The 15,631-nt window shown below is 37.4% G+C and overlaps 3 protein-coding genes across 6 annotated transcripts in view; 1 reads left to right on the top strand and 2 right to left on the bottom strand.

Moving 5' to 3' along the window:
• Positions 1 to 327, bottom strand: part of LOC139118396 (calponin homology domain-containing protein DDB_G0272472-like) — a 33,277-nt gene extending 32,950 nt beyond the window's left edge. For all 3 annotated transcript variants that reach the window (XM_070681697.1, XM_070681701.1, XM_070681699.1), the window contains exon 1: positions 230 to 327. The gene's annotated coding sequence lies outside the window, so the exon portion shown is untranslated. The remainder of the gene's footprint in view (positions 1 to 229) is intronic.
• A 26-nt stretch (positions 328 to 353) lies between these two features.
• LOC139118394 (trafficking protein particle complex subunit 1-like) lies at positions 354 to 5,765 on the top strand. 2 transcript variants are annotated; one of them, XM_070681696.1, is made up of 5 exons: positions 354 to 781; positions 1,228 to 1,338; positions 2,353 to 2,423; positions 3,476 to 3,614; positions 4,827 to 5,765. In XM_070681696.1, the coding sequence occupies exons 2-5, from the start codon at positions 1,240 to 1,242 to the stop codon at positions 4,953 to 4,955; spliced, it is 438 nt and encodes a 145-aa protein (XP_070537797.1). In that variant the 5' UTR covers positions 354 to 781; positions 1,228 to 1,239; the 3' UTR covers positions 4,956 to 5,765. The 2 variants fall into 2 exon arrangements, with proteins under 2 accessions (XP_070537797.1, XP_070537796.1); XM_070681695.1 differs by having other exon boundaries at positions 408 to 764.
• Positions 5,766 to 7,238: 1,473 nt separating this feature from the next.
• Positions 7,239 to 13,981, bottom strand: LOC139118393 (uncharacterized). Its single transcript, XM_070681694.1, has 4 exons — positions 13,593 to 13,981; positions 10,396 to 10,697; positions 9,698 to 9,926; positions 7,239 to 8,976 (listed from the first exon to the last, which is right to left on the bottom strand). The coding sequence occupies exons 1-4, from the start codon at positions 13,753 to 13,755 to the stop codon at positions 7,895 to 7,897; spliced, it is 1,776 nt and encodes a 591-aa protein (XP_070537795.1). The 5' UTR covers positions 13,756 to 13,981; the 3' UTR covers positions 7,239 to 7,894.
• Between the last annotated feature and the right edge of the window lie 1,650 nt (positions 13,982 to 15,631).

Below are 15,631 nucleotides of genomic sequence, written 5' to 3'. Positions count from 1 at the left end.
TTTCGCGAACAGTGCAACTACTGGTTGTAGTAGCATGGAGCTAAGTAGTACATGTACAGACTACTACACGACGAGTTTGTCCGAAAATCTAAAGCACAGTGTACCATGCCACCAGCTGACGATCGCAGCGACGCGTCATCGCTATTTTCTTTCAATATTTTGCGCGGTGCCCTGCGGGAAGTAAAGGTACTGAGAAGTGATCTGCGGAGAATGCGGTCTTTTGACCTACCTTCACGTCGCGTCGATAAGGTTGACGGTAGTCTCTTGATGTGTGAAAACCAACGTAAACAATGTACCCACCAATTTTTGAACTGGAGGAGCATCACGCATGCGTAGTTCTGCAATCTAAAAAGAGGCTCTGACCCCAAAAGATTATTCTTTTTATGTACTGTACCTTGATGTAGTTCGTAAACGTGTATGTAGGTAGACCTTTCAGTTCGTATATGCGCGTGGAGGTGTTGCATTATTACACCATCGACTGAAACAGTTTCTCTTCGATGATCATAGAAGTTGTTCCTTTAATTCACGATCTATACGTTTTCTCTATCAACTCAACGTAGCAGTCTTCTTGCTGTATGGACAGCAGCTTCTTCGAGAAGGAGGGGTCAAAGCTAAGCCTTTACAACAAGAAAACTAAGAGTTCTCCGGCCCCTAATTACCATTTGTCTGGTGTAGATTTAAAACAAAAACAGCCAAGTGTGATCAAGCGGATCGGAAACAAGGCAAAACGATCAAAAGACCGACGGAAGTTGTCTTCGTAGAGAGTGAGTGTCACTTGAACGTAAGAAACTGTTTTTCCAGCTGCACTATGACTTCCGTAGCTGGGGAGTTGTGCCTGTTGCAATTTTTCTCTCCTTACTAGACTGAGCCTAGACACTTTGCTCTCTCATGTTTAAACAGCAGTTTCTGACTGGCCAAGCTTTGGCTAGAACTTACACCCCATGATCAATCTACTTGACAGTCTGCCCAAGTGTAGTTCTTTAATTTGCTCATTTTGATATTTATATGCCAAGAGACTTGAAGCAAGTCTATTTCCTAACTTTCAGAGAAGCTATTACAGAGAACCTTAATTTTCATTTCAGTTTTATTGAAAATGTATAGTTGTGTTGAAATCAGTGAATAATACATATGCAATATGAAATATTAAAAATTTGTCTTGATTAGACATTAAAGCATGACAAAAGTTCTCGGTATGCATTAATAACATATGGACTTCTGTTTTTTCAGTCCACAGTAAACATGACAATATATAATATCTATATATTTGACCGGAATGGTACGTGTTTATATTATTATGAATGGAACAGAAAGAAACAAGCAGGAATGTCAAAGGAAGAGGTGAGTTTCTAGGGTATAGCCTGGCTATTTCAATACCAATCTTTCTGAACACACACAAGCAGGAAAATGCTACCATATTCAACTATATATTTAGTCGGTGTATGGTAATCCACTGTTGACAAATCTTTCACTGTAAATCTGACTGGTGATTAGATGCTGTAGCATCATAGTGTAACCCATTTCCTTATATGTTTCTCCAAATAGCTTTACATGTAATGACAGTTAACCATAGAATGCTATAACATTGTACCAAAACTAATATGCCAAGTCTGGTCAAGTATAATGTATCAACTATCTATAGCCATTCAACATCTTCACTTACAATACAGTACCAGCTTGATAAATCAGACTTGGTTGTAATGAGTGCACATTCATAATGAATCAGAACCAACATGCTACTTCTTAGAAAACAGTCAGATTGCTGTAGGTGTTGCTGAAAAAGGGTTTGTGTAATTAAGCAAAGCTGACGGGGTAAATTAATTTATTATGGTGAAGCTGGAAGTATGAGTCTCCCCAACACCATTATAAGATTATGCATTGGTAACATTTAAATCTCACTTTATAAGTGTTTGGAGATGTCTGACATGCCTGAACTTTTCATTGTATAACTGTAAGTCTGATTATGAAAGCTACTGATCCAGGGATATGTGGCTTTAGTGGGCAGCCATTCTGTTAAGATTTATGTCGAGTCATTTAACAAAAATGCCTGAGTAGATTGATTTTCAATCATAGTATAAGGACAATGTACTTTTACATACTTGCACATGTCAATTTAAGTTTCAAAATGATCAATGTACTGTGATATATGTCATGGCCTATGCAGGACATGTGGTCTCCAGATCACTACTGTGCCATGCGTATTTCAAGTACATGTATCTGCACCCATGTATTAATAAAAAACCTGCAACCAAGTCATCAGCATCAGAGATCAACAGCTTGTGAGAAAAGTTTATCCAAGGAGACTATGTGATAGATGCTAACTTGCCTTATTTACCCATTTCTCTTTTTTTGCAGGAGTTTAAATTGATGTATGGGATGATATTCTCAATGAAGTCATTCATCAGTAGGATGTCACCTACAGATTAGTATCCTTTTGTCTATCACTCAGTACCAAGTAAAGCTCTATTGGCCCCACTGGTTATTTTTGTTTTAGACATAGATAACTTTCTGCTCTTATCCATAATAATAAAACATTACATAATATTGCCAACATGAAAAGAAAGTATGAAGTTAAAACATGTCTTGTGTGGTATAGTGTTAAAATGTGTCTTGTGCAAGACAGTGGGATAGTGGCAAAATTTAAAACATTGCTCATATTTTAAATTGAAACAGTCTCTGGTATAGAACCTATAGTATTAATCTGTACAGCTTTGATACAAATCTTTTTTGTGCCATGATAGGGCTAGACCATTAGGAAGGACTGTACAATATATGACAAAGCTCATATTTATTTTGATTTCATTTTATTTTATTAAAAATAATTTCCACAGCTGAGGGCCTTTATGGAAGACTGTTAGAAAAAATGCAGATACAGAGTTAAAGCAAAGAGACAGAACAGAAAAACTTTAACAATTAAGATGAAAAACAAAAGTTTTAAAATATTTGTAAAACCATCTAAAGTGACAGAAAAAATATCTATGCCACTGTGGTTGTTCACAAGTGAACTGTCTCAGAATTCTGCTTAAAAGAAAGTCAGGAACACAATTGACTCTACTGAACAGCACATGAAACAAAGCAGTACACCTTAGTTAGGAACCTTGGTGCATGAAGACCAAAAAGAAAAGAAGTTGAGATATTTGCATTAAATTTGGCAAAGACAAGATAGCTAATGGTAAAGTAATAATTTGTATGTTTTTGTGTGAAACCAGGCTATCTATAAGTTTACCACGTGTTACCAAGATGGAATAAGACTGGTTGAAATCATTTACACATGTACACTGTATCATGTATGTCATGTTGTTGCCTGTAGAGGAATCTATATTCTTTCATAACCTCTGAAATTAGCATTAACTTTACAAAGACTGTAAAAACACAATTGTATATTAGTTTGTATCCATGTAATGATTGTCAATATGATACCTAATCAAAGTTATTATGAATGTAGATGGAAAATTTGATCCTTAACCATTTTTTACAGTAAAGATGGATTTCTTAACTTTAAAACAAACAAGTACAAGCTGCATTTCTATGAAACACCCAGTGGACTCAAGTTTATCATGAACACAGATCTTAGTGTTGGAAATACTAGAGATGTATTACATCAAATTTTCAGTCAAGTAAGTTGATCCAGTCTGTGTGCAAATCTTATTGTTATGTGTGTTTGTATTGTAGAGTTCAGTGGAGGAGTCTTATCCAAATCATGCTAATGGTTGAATTTGATCACTAAACAACATTATTACATACCTTGTATATCTTACGTTACAAGCTCCATAGGATTCAATGGTAACTCGTTGATGACGTAGTGGGCCGCATAGTCATCATTGGACTGAGAGTGAACTGGAACTATTTTCAGCTTGACAACTTTTGGATTTCAATATGACCAAATTGTATGTTTTGCATAGGAGATACTCTTTTTTACAAAATTATGCTTAAAACTCGTTAAACTGCATGACATTGATTATATATCAGTGTGCCTTTTAATGATACAATGATTCTATTTTGTCAATTGATTTTCATCTAACATGGAAATAAAGCGTATGATTGTCATTTGCATGTAAACCCAAAAATATGGAATGAAAACTATGTAAGAGAGACATATAAAACAAATCAAAGTTGCTACTGGTAATTTTTACAGGACATTCATGTAGGATTTAACCCTTTCATCCCCAGTTCCCTGTGTACAGGTCCAACTTTACCATAGAAAACAATGGATTTGGGACAAACCATGGTGGTGAAAATTACAAATTACCTCAAAAGTGGGATAAAACTGCAGCAAGTGTGAAGGAATACAGTAAAAAATTGGCCGACTAGCGGGAAATACAGTACTCGTTAAAATAAAGAGCAAAGTTAAATAAATACAGTAAAATACTAACCGACCAGCGGGAGATAAAACACTTGCAAAGCAGAGACTAAATGGTGGTGAAAGGTTAATGCTCTGATGTTCCTTATTAGGTTACTTCCTCACAGACTCAGCCAAAGATTGCTTTTGTAGACCATTTCCTATGCTGCTTGAAATTTCACAAGGCTTAGTGTAGCTGTTATGTTTCCAAGACATTTTGAAACAAATACCCCTTCATTTACAGTGTGTAGAAGTACATGGACAGTCAAGAATTTCCCTTGAACTGTGCAGGAACACTAGTGTCATCAAAAGATGTTTTGGCAACCCACTAGTACACTGAGTAGTAGTACTAAGTAGTAGTACTAAGTTGGCAACACACTAGTACACTGAATATCTTAGTCTTGTGAGATTTCACAGTGAGCAGAAGATTGTTGATATCTGTCCCTTTTCAGTGAATGAGCCGTTCCTTTGTATTTTCTTGTCATTTCAGATCTATATAGAGTTTGTTGTCAAGAATCCAATGTGTCGGCTTGGTGAACCAATCACAAGTGAACTTTTCAGACATAAACTGGACAACTTTGTGAGAGGATTGCCATTCTTTCAGCAGAGAGTAAACTAATATGATAGCTGTATCCTTCAAGACAAAATGACAGCAACCATGCATATTGGTTTACGGCGTTGTTTAAATGCAAAAGTTCAGAATCTTAACAAAAAGTGAAAATCATCTTAAAGAGACTCCAGCAAGTCTAGATGACTTGATGTACTTTGTTGACACAGAATCTGAAGGGATTATACTAAAGCATTCCTTTGATCACATGGTTCTCTAAATAATAGATGTTGTTTGGTTCCTACATTAAAAGTTGTTCCACTCTGTAAGTGTTTGGAAATGTCAAGGTTGCAGGATTGTCATTATCATCACAGGAGCATGATGCACAACAACTGATATCGTCAAATCCATATAGAAGAGTGACACGTCATGTATGTCCATATGACCTTGGCAATGACAAATTTTCTGATTGGGTGGGGGTGTCGGTGTAAATTTTTCATTAATACCATATCAGTGAAAATCATTCAGTAGTTAGTTGGCATCAAAAGTACTTTCCAAACACCATAAACTACCAGGTTTCCAATAATCAAGGGACATCTGCGCGTATCTTCTGTTTAGTTGCACTATTATGTACAGACATTTATGGCAGGAGCTCTGTGTGCGTTTCATACGTGTCACTGACATCTCATGTAGCTCCATTTTGTTGCTGATATAATGTTGAAAGAAAAGTCTTCTGGAATTCGTTCAGTGATTAACCTTATAGCAATTCACTTGGTCTTACCAAGACGATTGTTCATGAAAAAAGTGAAATGTACTCAGAATTAAATATCTAGCTGCTACTCAGAATTAAACATCCTACCATTATGTATAATTAAATATCCAGCCTGTTGTCCAGCCTGTTCCTGAAATGAAATATCCAACCTGTACTCTGAATGAAATATCCAACCTGTACTCTGAATGAAATATCCAACCTGTACTCTGAATGAAATATCCAACCTGTACTCTGAATGAAATATCCAACCTGTACTCTGAATGAAATATCCAACCTGTACTCTGAATGAAATATCCAACCTGTACTCCGAATGAAATATCCAACCTGTACTCTGAATGAAATATCCAACCTGTACTCTGAATGAAATATCCAACCTGTACTCTGAATGAAATATCCAACCTGTACTCTGAATGAAATATCCAACCTGTACTCTGAATGAAATATCCAGCTGTACTCTGAATGAAATATCCAAGCTGTACTCTGAATGAAATATCCAACCTGTACTCTGAATGAAATATCCAAGCTGTACTCTGAATGAAATATCCAACCTGTACTCTGAATGAAATATCCAACCTATATCCAACGTGTACTCTGAATAAAATATCCGACCTGTACTCAGAATGAAATATCAAACCTGTACTCTGAATGAAATCTCAAACCTGTACTCCGAATGGATAACTTGCCAGACCATACTACCATAACAATCAAACTGACAAGTTTTCATGATGATGAGCTAAGGGTTAGAGAGTTATTGGCATTCTGTGAAGTCCGCTTTCCTAATGGTGTCTTCTTGTCTGGGTTTCTTTGCCCATAATGTATTTCCATTGATGTGATGATGTGGTCAAGATAAAACCTTACATTTTGCACGTTATATTGTAAGTGATGGAAAAAACTTTACAAAGATACCTGTATAAGTAAAATGCTTATTTGAACAAGACTTTAATTAGAGGAATTCCTAAGAATAAAAAGATAATCCAAGCAATTAGACAAGCCGTGCATGTGTGATGTAAATTTTTTATTGTGTATCATTATTCCATCTTTACTCATTTGCATAGTTTTTGGATTTACTAGGATATGATATATATATATATATATATATATATATATATATATATATATATATATATATATATATATATATATATATATATATATATATATATATATATATATATATATATATATATATATAGACACGGAAGCAAATTCCTTCTCATGAACACTTGAACGCGCCAGAACAACCGCCTCGTTTGCATATACACCTGACCCTATATATAGGTAGCAACGAGCCCGCCAACATCACTCCTGACGATTGCAAAGCGCATGAAACAGTCTGTAGAGTAATCACGACAAGTTCCACGTCTAGCAATATATATATATATATATATATATATATATATATATATATATTATATATATATATATATATATATATATATATATATATATATATATATATATATATATATATATATATATATATATAGAGAGAGAGAAATGTACAGGCAGACATGCTATTTGCTCCCAGTAGTCATTCATACATGCATGAAAAGGTGCTAAAAAAAAGGATGACGGAAGCAACATAGTAGAAAGAAGTTTATTTAGCCAAGTAAATGACAGTTTCATTACAAATGATAAAACTGAAGATAAGACGGCTAACTTAGTGCCAAGAACTTAATAAATTTTGTAATAATTCATGCGCACATGCACTTGATTATCAATATAGTTTCTCTTCTGTCTGTTTCTCATTATGGAGATATTGCCATTCTTCACTGTACAGTCTCACTCAATTCATGTCTTGAAAATCAAACGAAAAATTCTACAGTGTTCATAATACATCAAAGTGGTACAAAGTTTTATTTTAGTTACATACTACCATAAGCATATGGAGTAGGATTAGGTGAGCATACTCATTCCAACTAGGTTTTAGGTTTCAGTGGGTGAAATCATTTTACTATCAAGCCATCTTTTTACCAGATTTTAACTTTTGCTACAACTTCCTTAGGCTCTCTTTCCTTTTGTCTTTCACAATTTACTGTGCTGACTTTATTTTCAAGATTATCATTTTGCGATTTCCAAATCTCAAGGATAAATTGAAAGGCTAAAGTATCTACTTGAGTCAGTTTCATATGATTGTTGCTACTGTTTGTTATGCTTGGTCATATATTTGTTAGATTTGAGAGGTCAATAATGTGCTTGAAGTCACAATGACATGGACACCCATCTGAAATGGAACACTTTAGTGAGGAAAAGCAACTGCAGCCAGAAAAGCTTGTATGTCTTGCCAGCCATTGCCAAGTTGACCATCACCATGATGTACGTACATCTCTCGGTCAGTCTGTGTACTCCACTCACCACACCACCACAAGAAACAGGTACGACCCTCCCGTGTCCTCTGGCGAACCCGAGTAACAACACCATAGCGCGGAGAAAAGTTCCACCATGCCCCATTGAGGTGATATCCAACAATGGCCGGAAATCGGGAGCTCTCTACAATTTCTGCGACGTAATCAGCAACATGTTGTCGAGGAAAGTACACCAAATTGTTCCAAAACCAGTAGCCCTGTGTTGTCTCGACATTAATATGGTCTCCGCCCCGCTCTTTGAAGAAATGTTCAACGTTGTCAAGGTCGCTTTGTAAAACCACTGCATTGCCTCGATAACACTCAGTGTCCAGTAAGGTACGAAGGTGCTCTATGTATGGTTTCATTCTATCTGTCAGGGTCATGTCTGCTTGGCATTCATCACTTCCTGTGGTACCATCAGGACCACATCGAAACAAGGCTGTTTCATGTCCGTACGTCAGGATAGCACTGCCCAGTCTGTCATAATAACCAAAGATCATCGCCCAGCTGACTGCAGCTGAACCACTCCCACACTCATCAACCATATGTTCTTCGTAATCAGGGAAAAAAAATTCTTCCAGTGGTATCTTGTACTCTTCCCATTCAGACCACTCGGTGTCCCGCTTTCTACGGCGGGGCTTCTCATCTGTCAGGTCGATTCCAAATCTGCGAACAGCAACAGTTCCATCTTGCATATGTTGCTCAACCTGGAAACCAATTTCTCGGTTTTCAAGTACAGAAGACACATACTGATGGTCATCTACTATCTCAACCCGTAAATATCGATGTCCATGACCATTAGTTAGGATTGTGGACTCAGTGACAATGTCACCTCCATCACAGATGTTGATTACAACTTTGCACAATGCTGCCTGCCACTGCATCATTTCCGTTTCCTTCATTCCTTCTTCAAATGGTAAAAATTTCATCCTCATATTTGTTGTTGTGTTATCAATTGCAATTTTCACTGAATCACCTGAAAAGAAAGTAAACTCTATGTCAGCAGAGATTTCTCATTTTGCAGCCTGAAGTTGTTATGTTCATTGTCTGATACATGATGTCTGAAAAAATACCTTGCCGCCATCCTCAAGTTGCTTGTCTCACTTTCCAATTGCATATTATTACATTCATGGCATGAAAGCAAATTTAATCAGAATGCATGTTTATACATACTGGTATATATACAAATGGCTTAAGTTACATCAAAGTCATTGGTAGAACTAACAAGTGAGGTAATGTTCATGGTGGAGTGAACATTTCAGTTCTTATCAACATTCTTGACAGGTGCATGGAATATTTATCAGGAGCCTATTTCAGCTGAAAGTGATAGGCGCTAAAGCACAATACTGGCCCCGAATTTTCCTACGTTGTCAATAATGTAAATTCATGTAAATTGCTCAAATCCTAGCTGAGCTGGGTTCTTGCTCCCTTTGCGATTCGCTCAGGCTACCGCCCTGTTCTTGTTCTTTGTTATTGTTTTCTTACGCAGTAAAGTTGATTATGGGAATCAATAGGAAACAGCCAGCGTTTTAACAGGACAAAATACCAGCATGTGCATGATTGATCAGCTACCAAAGGATATGGATATATATAGGAAGACAGTAAAGTTTTTCAATATTGACCTGTTTTGAATTGTCTCCAGTAATATACTATCGCTTTTTTCAGTTTATCATCACAGAATCGTGACAGATACATACCTGGAGCAATGGCTTGTTCACCATACGTCTCATCATTGAAACCAAATATTGGTCGGTCATTTTCCTCATCTCTCTTGACATCTTCGTCGTTGAGGGCACTGTACACTGCCATGGCCGCCCACTCACCGCTCTCGTCAACTTCCATTGCTTTACGTTTCCAGATTTTTTCCAGTGCCGGTAGATGCTTATAGATACCTCCGTGAATATCATCACTGCTGATATTCTTGCCCTGCACAACAAAGAATCAATGAATTAAAAAGTACACAACAAATAAATGAACAATCAAGCGAGTGTCGTACCATGACGGATGATTTCTTTTCCATTCATTTTCGATCAAGTAAACCATTTCTCAGTCAGAAAAAGTTTTTTTCCCACCACAAAGTTATTTCATGGCATTAAGTGAAAATTTGAAATTAACATCAGGACAATTAGGAGGCAACATAAGGGTTGTTCGGCACAAAATGAATTGACGGCGTATCTATTGAAAGTTACAAAATTAACTTTGTTATCTCATGGGCAAATCGATTTAGGAAGAATTTACTTTTGCTCTCCGTATAACAAGAGTAACAGAATGAACAAAAAAACCCCGAATCATCAGATAGTAAACCTACAATATCAAAAAGGTGTTCAAGTAAACATGAGCAAATAATTTCTTTCGCATGAAGACGTTGTTCATGGTCAATGTAGCTATGTGTTACCTTCGAAATGGATTTGAATGTATCATCTAGGGTCGATGATATCACTTTCCCATCCTTGTTTTCACAGAACATAGCTCCCTCTGGTGTCATCATGTAGAACCTGTAGCACTGATCATTGTTGGTGACAGCAATGTTGGACATGCGGGTGATAGGACTGGGCAAGTCTCCTTGCTGGTTTAATCGGTAGTCACCAGTCTTAACGTCAGCAGAAAGTACCAGATACTGGCTCTTATTGATCTCAATTAACCAGTATGCCACGTAGTCCTTGTCGAGATCCTTCCGATAGACTGCCATCGGCTCATCTGAATAAGCAAAAAAATTCGGACACTTCCAGTGAACAAACCACATATTCGTTTCTTTGAGTGACCACAGTTCGTCAACTTCTTTCCAGCAGACATTATTAAAGAAAAAACGCAAAAGTATGTGGAGGGGGAGAGGTCGATGGAAGTCATTTTACTTATATTGTTTTTGGGTTTTTTTTGTACATATAATCGTATATGATGTGCTTCGTATATTCAACGTATTATCACATGAACTGGCCCGAATCGCCACCTGTGTGACGTAGACGGATAAGAAATCAGAATTACCCCTGTTCTACGTCATCAACCGGAACTTTTTCTGCACTTCGCCATGACGCTTGGGTGTACAGACCGAGCTGTCGCGATCGATGCCGTGCTTTCATGACATTTTACGAAAAGTTGATGCTGCGACTAGGTATACCCAGCATCAACTTTTCGGCTCGAAGTTGTACGGCTCCGCGAAAAAAACTCCTATACGATGACGTCAAACTGAGAAAAATTTCACGGGATTATATATAAGAAGTTGAGTACCTCAAAATGATCAATTCGAATTATTGTTGATGCATGGACATTGGAAATCTATTCGATAGATTGCTATACCTGTCAACCAAACGCAGTTTCTGAATGTAACCCTATAGCTGAGTGTAAGCAACATTGCGTGAAGTGATATCATAACGAATTGTTAATTATTTTCTTTGCATAAATTACGATATCACGGAAATTTCAAAATTACACAAACGATTAGGTGAAATGATAGCAAAATGAATCTTCCGGGTATGTCGATAACTTTGCTGACATCCAACTTTCTACATTAAACATTAATTTTTACAGCATTTTTTCCCAAAAATAATACACGAATTAACAAACTGTAAAATGTTGCATCTTTTTCACGCATCGAAAAAGAATTGAAGAACTTATAACTGACCTTACTAATACAATGGAGTCATGACTGAATCGAATACTCATATCACCGAAAAGACTCATCATAACCATATCAGGGTTTATCCAGACAATAATACAGCAGTATTCGACTGAGTTTTGAATCGATTTTATTACCATGGGTGCTGCCATATTGTGTGAAAAGCTAAAATGTGCAGAATATTTAACGTAAGGCTTATTTAGTGTGCCGATGGAACAGATTTTCTGATTCTCACAACGCTTACAACGCTTCGCTCTTCAGTACAGATCTGTAAACTAGTTTGATATGTTTGGAGAAGATTGATGTCATGAAAATTTGGTTTTATTCATCCATTTAGTTACACAAAATATGACGACCAATTTCAGTCTCTAATATGATCGTTAACTCTGCTATAAGGTGCACCTCTGATCACATTCCCTCGGAGGGACTGAGCCCCAACTCCACGGTAATTGCCGACTTTTATTCTTGATTATGATAGCTCGAGACCGTTTCATGTTGCTTTGAACAGAGTGTAAGAAAACCTTAAAGCTTCCGTTTTCGTGAAGCATATTACTCTGAGTGGTTTAGTTCACACTTTTACCGTTGCTGGAGGTCGCCTGTCAATGAGGATGAGGAAAATATTTAGCTTTAAGTCTGAGAGTGACGTCATCGATGTGCCTTGCAGAGTGACGTATGAAAACGATCGATAAGATATCTACGGAACGATGAAGATAAAGAAACTAATAATGAATAGCAATTTGGGATAAATACATGTATCAAGAGTCATTTATGCGAAATAATCTGATTGTAGTAATCCAGTAATCTTCGAAATTTATACGCTGTGTTTCGATGGGGTATTCAAGAATTAATTTGAAATGTGCGTTGACTAGACTTTTTTGGCAGGTCCACTGCCTTGTCTACGTCTGTTCAATATGCCTACTCTTCATTGTTCTCTAATAAAAGCCAGGTGCACTGGGTGTTTATTGTTGGCTTTCAACAAACAATTAGGGCGGACTTTTGCACAGCATTGTGATTATAACACTGAGATATTTCAAAAAAAGTAAACACTGAGAACTACTATTTGTGGCCTTATTTATTGACTGCTCGTTCAGCACTGTAACATTGGGCGTGGTTGAAGACTGTTATCGATTGTACTCTCATTGAAACACGTCATGGTGGTTCCGTGCTTTCCCAGCATGTCAAGTAATCGAGTTTATGTTCTGCTCAAACCCATTACATGGCATCACGATTCAACACACGCACTCCCAAAGTGTTCAGTGTACTTTCTTTAATATCTTTGCGGTGAGCAAATTGACGCTAAGTGGCTTGCATCGATTAAGTGAACAGTGAAAGCATAGAAAGAACATATCTACATCCTGGTTCGCTAAATGAAGATCCGGGTTGGTCTTTAGTGCGTCTGCGGAACATGAAATTCCAACAGCAACCAGTGAAAAGATTCCCTTGTACATGTATTCACAACTAATAATAGAGAGTAAGTCAAGCTAGGCACCACAGCAAGGAGACTGAACATATTGCAACATTTTCCAGTTATAAATTTTGTGATGTATCGCAAATAATTATGCATCTTAAATTTGCAAGAAAATACGAATTAGACTATCCACAGAGCCCTCTTCTTGATGCATAAAATTCCACTAAGATTTTTACTTTTTCGCAGGATTTTTCTGTACACAGTAGTAATTTTGGCAAGAACTTGCAGGCCTATTTCTCGATTGACCAGACATCGCAAAATGTCAAGAGTAGGCCTATAGGTGTAAGATTGATTCAACTGGAAGTCGGAAGGGAAACAGATACGAAGCTTGTTCTTGATTTGACATCGATTGGAATTTCACTCAACAAGGAATCTTTTGTCGTCACAGCTTCACATTTTCAACGAATTCGAAAGACTTTCTTTTACTTCAAACAGGCAAGACATGTTTAATCTTCTACAAGAAAAGAAACGAGCGTCTTTACTAACGATTATCATAATAATATTTACTCACCGGTGATTTCCGGGTCATCGAGGACATTTTGCAACTGAAGGAGTGTGTCAGCTGCCTGCCAAGAGAGAGACGACTGGAAATCTGCAGCTTCAGTGAAAGTGAAGATACAGATAACAAAGGAGACACAGATCAGCATCTGTGATAGCATCCCTGTTAAACCCATGCTGCTGATGAAGTCACTTGTATCAATGTCGCATCGAAAGTTAAGGTACTGCTTACCGATGAGCGACCAAAACTTGACTAAGTTAAATTGACGGTGTCTCTCAGAGGAACCCAACTCTCCTAAATAATGAATATTGATTCCTAAGTGGTAACAACCACTTGCATGCTTCCTATTGGGTTCTTTTCACGCTCCTTGGCCAATCACTGTCCACATCATTTGAATAGATCTGCTATTCAATAAACAACACTGCTACCTAACTTTGGAAAGTCCCAGTACTTTCATATGTTCATTGCTTTTTATAATCCGCTTTCAACGATGATCAACGGGATGCATTTGTTTTAAGCAGAAGGAATCCTTCCCCCCCCTCCCCCTCTCTCTCTCTCTCTCTCTTCCTCTCTCTCTCTCTCTCTCTCTCTCTCTCTCTCTCTCTCTCTCTCTCTCTCTCTCTCTCTCTCTCTCTCTCTCTCTCTCTCTCTCTCTCTCTCTCTCTCATATAAGTATATTACAGCTTCGTCAATGCCATTGAATTTGATGGTTTCATACCCTCAGATTATTACTGATAATGTATCCGATTATCTCGTGGTCCAGATGTTTTCTGCATCTGCAAATTCACAGGCATCGTTAAAACTGTAAAATAATAGTAATAATGTACATTTTTGCTCCAACATACCAACGCTGAAGCTCATCTACTAAACCTAATAATAACAATGTGTGTATTGTTCTCTCTTTTTCAAGACATATCCACTTCAGCAAAGTTGCTTGTTTTAAATTCTGATACATCCGCTTTGATGAGCACATCCGGGTTCTGTCATGTTGTATGTGGCTATTCAAAACTCTGCTGGTGGAAATAACCGGTGAGTAGCACATCGGGTCCGACTGTATTGTTGTGAGGCTGTTGATGAGCACATCCGGGTCTTATTGTATTGTTATATCTTCATTCAAACCCTGCAATTGGAAATCCCCGGTGAAAGTCCCGACTTGCCGCAAGCTCACCGTCACGGATGTAAAAGCACCGTACCTGTAAATAGTAAATATCACAATCTCATGAGTAAGCTTAGTTAGCCAAAATATGATAGCATGCCAGCGCTAAAATTTAGATCGCACATAAAGTCACTTCATTTACAAATACACTCAGCTACATTTCACATCACAAACATCGTAGCAAAAAAACGACTCCAGGTAATTCCAACACGTCCTTTACACCACAGTCACCTGTGTTCTATTCCGCTGTGCGCCTATGAGCCTCATAGACGTGTGTATATGCCTTCTTCTCAGGCATATGTACACACGTCTATGGGTCGCAAAGGCGCAGAGAGGAATAGAACACAGGTGATTGTGTTTACACCAATAAAACGGTGTCCACGAAAGTACAAGGCGTAAAAGCGTCAATGCTCAGGCCTGATAGTTCTTTTCAAGGCCACACACAATTACATGTAGTATTCTAAAGAAAACACCTTGGCAAAGATGACCTACATTTTAAAGATGTTTGGCGAAGACTCCAGACTCTATCATGACGAGACGTAAACTTTTTGCAAAGATTAAATATAGCGTCGCGATTAACACATTTACTGACGTGATGTTGCAAAATACTTCATGTGTGAGTTCTTCACAGTGGTGAGAGAAATATACGCTAGAGATTGTTCATTTTATTAATAAGACAAAGACATCGTGCCACACCGGTAATTGTGTTTTAGAAGTTCTCTGCACAAGTTTGAAGAATATACTGCCTTGATCCACTGTCCGTAAAATCTGTTATCACTTTTCACTTTACGGGAAAATAATTTGCCGTCATAGTGGTCCAAATATTTTCTTTTGTTCCCTCCCTGGTATCAAATACTTCACCCCAGTGTGTGAGAAGGACGTTGGTATCTATCAA

This window comes from Ptychodera flava, chromosome 19 (assembly GCF_041260155.1).
Source record: "Ptychodera flava strain L36383 chromosome 19, AS_Pfla_20210202, whole genome shotgun sequence".
In the NCBI taxonomy this organism is placed as follows: Eukaryota; Metazoa; Hemichordata; class Enteropneusta; family Ptychoderidae; genus Ptychodera; species Ptychodera flava.
Note: the sequence above shows the minus strand (reverse complement) of the source record. Positions and strands in the feature narration are given on the sequence as shown.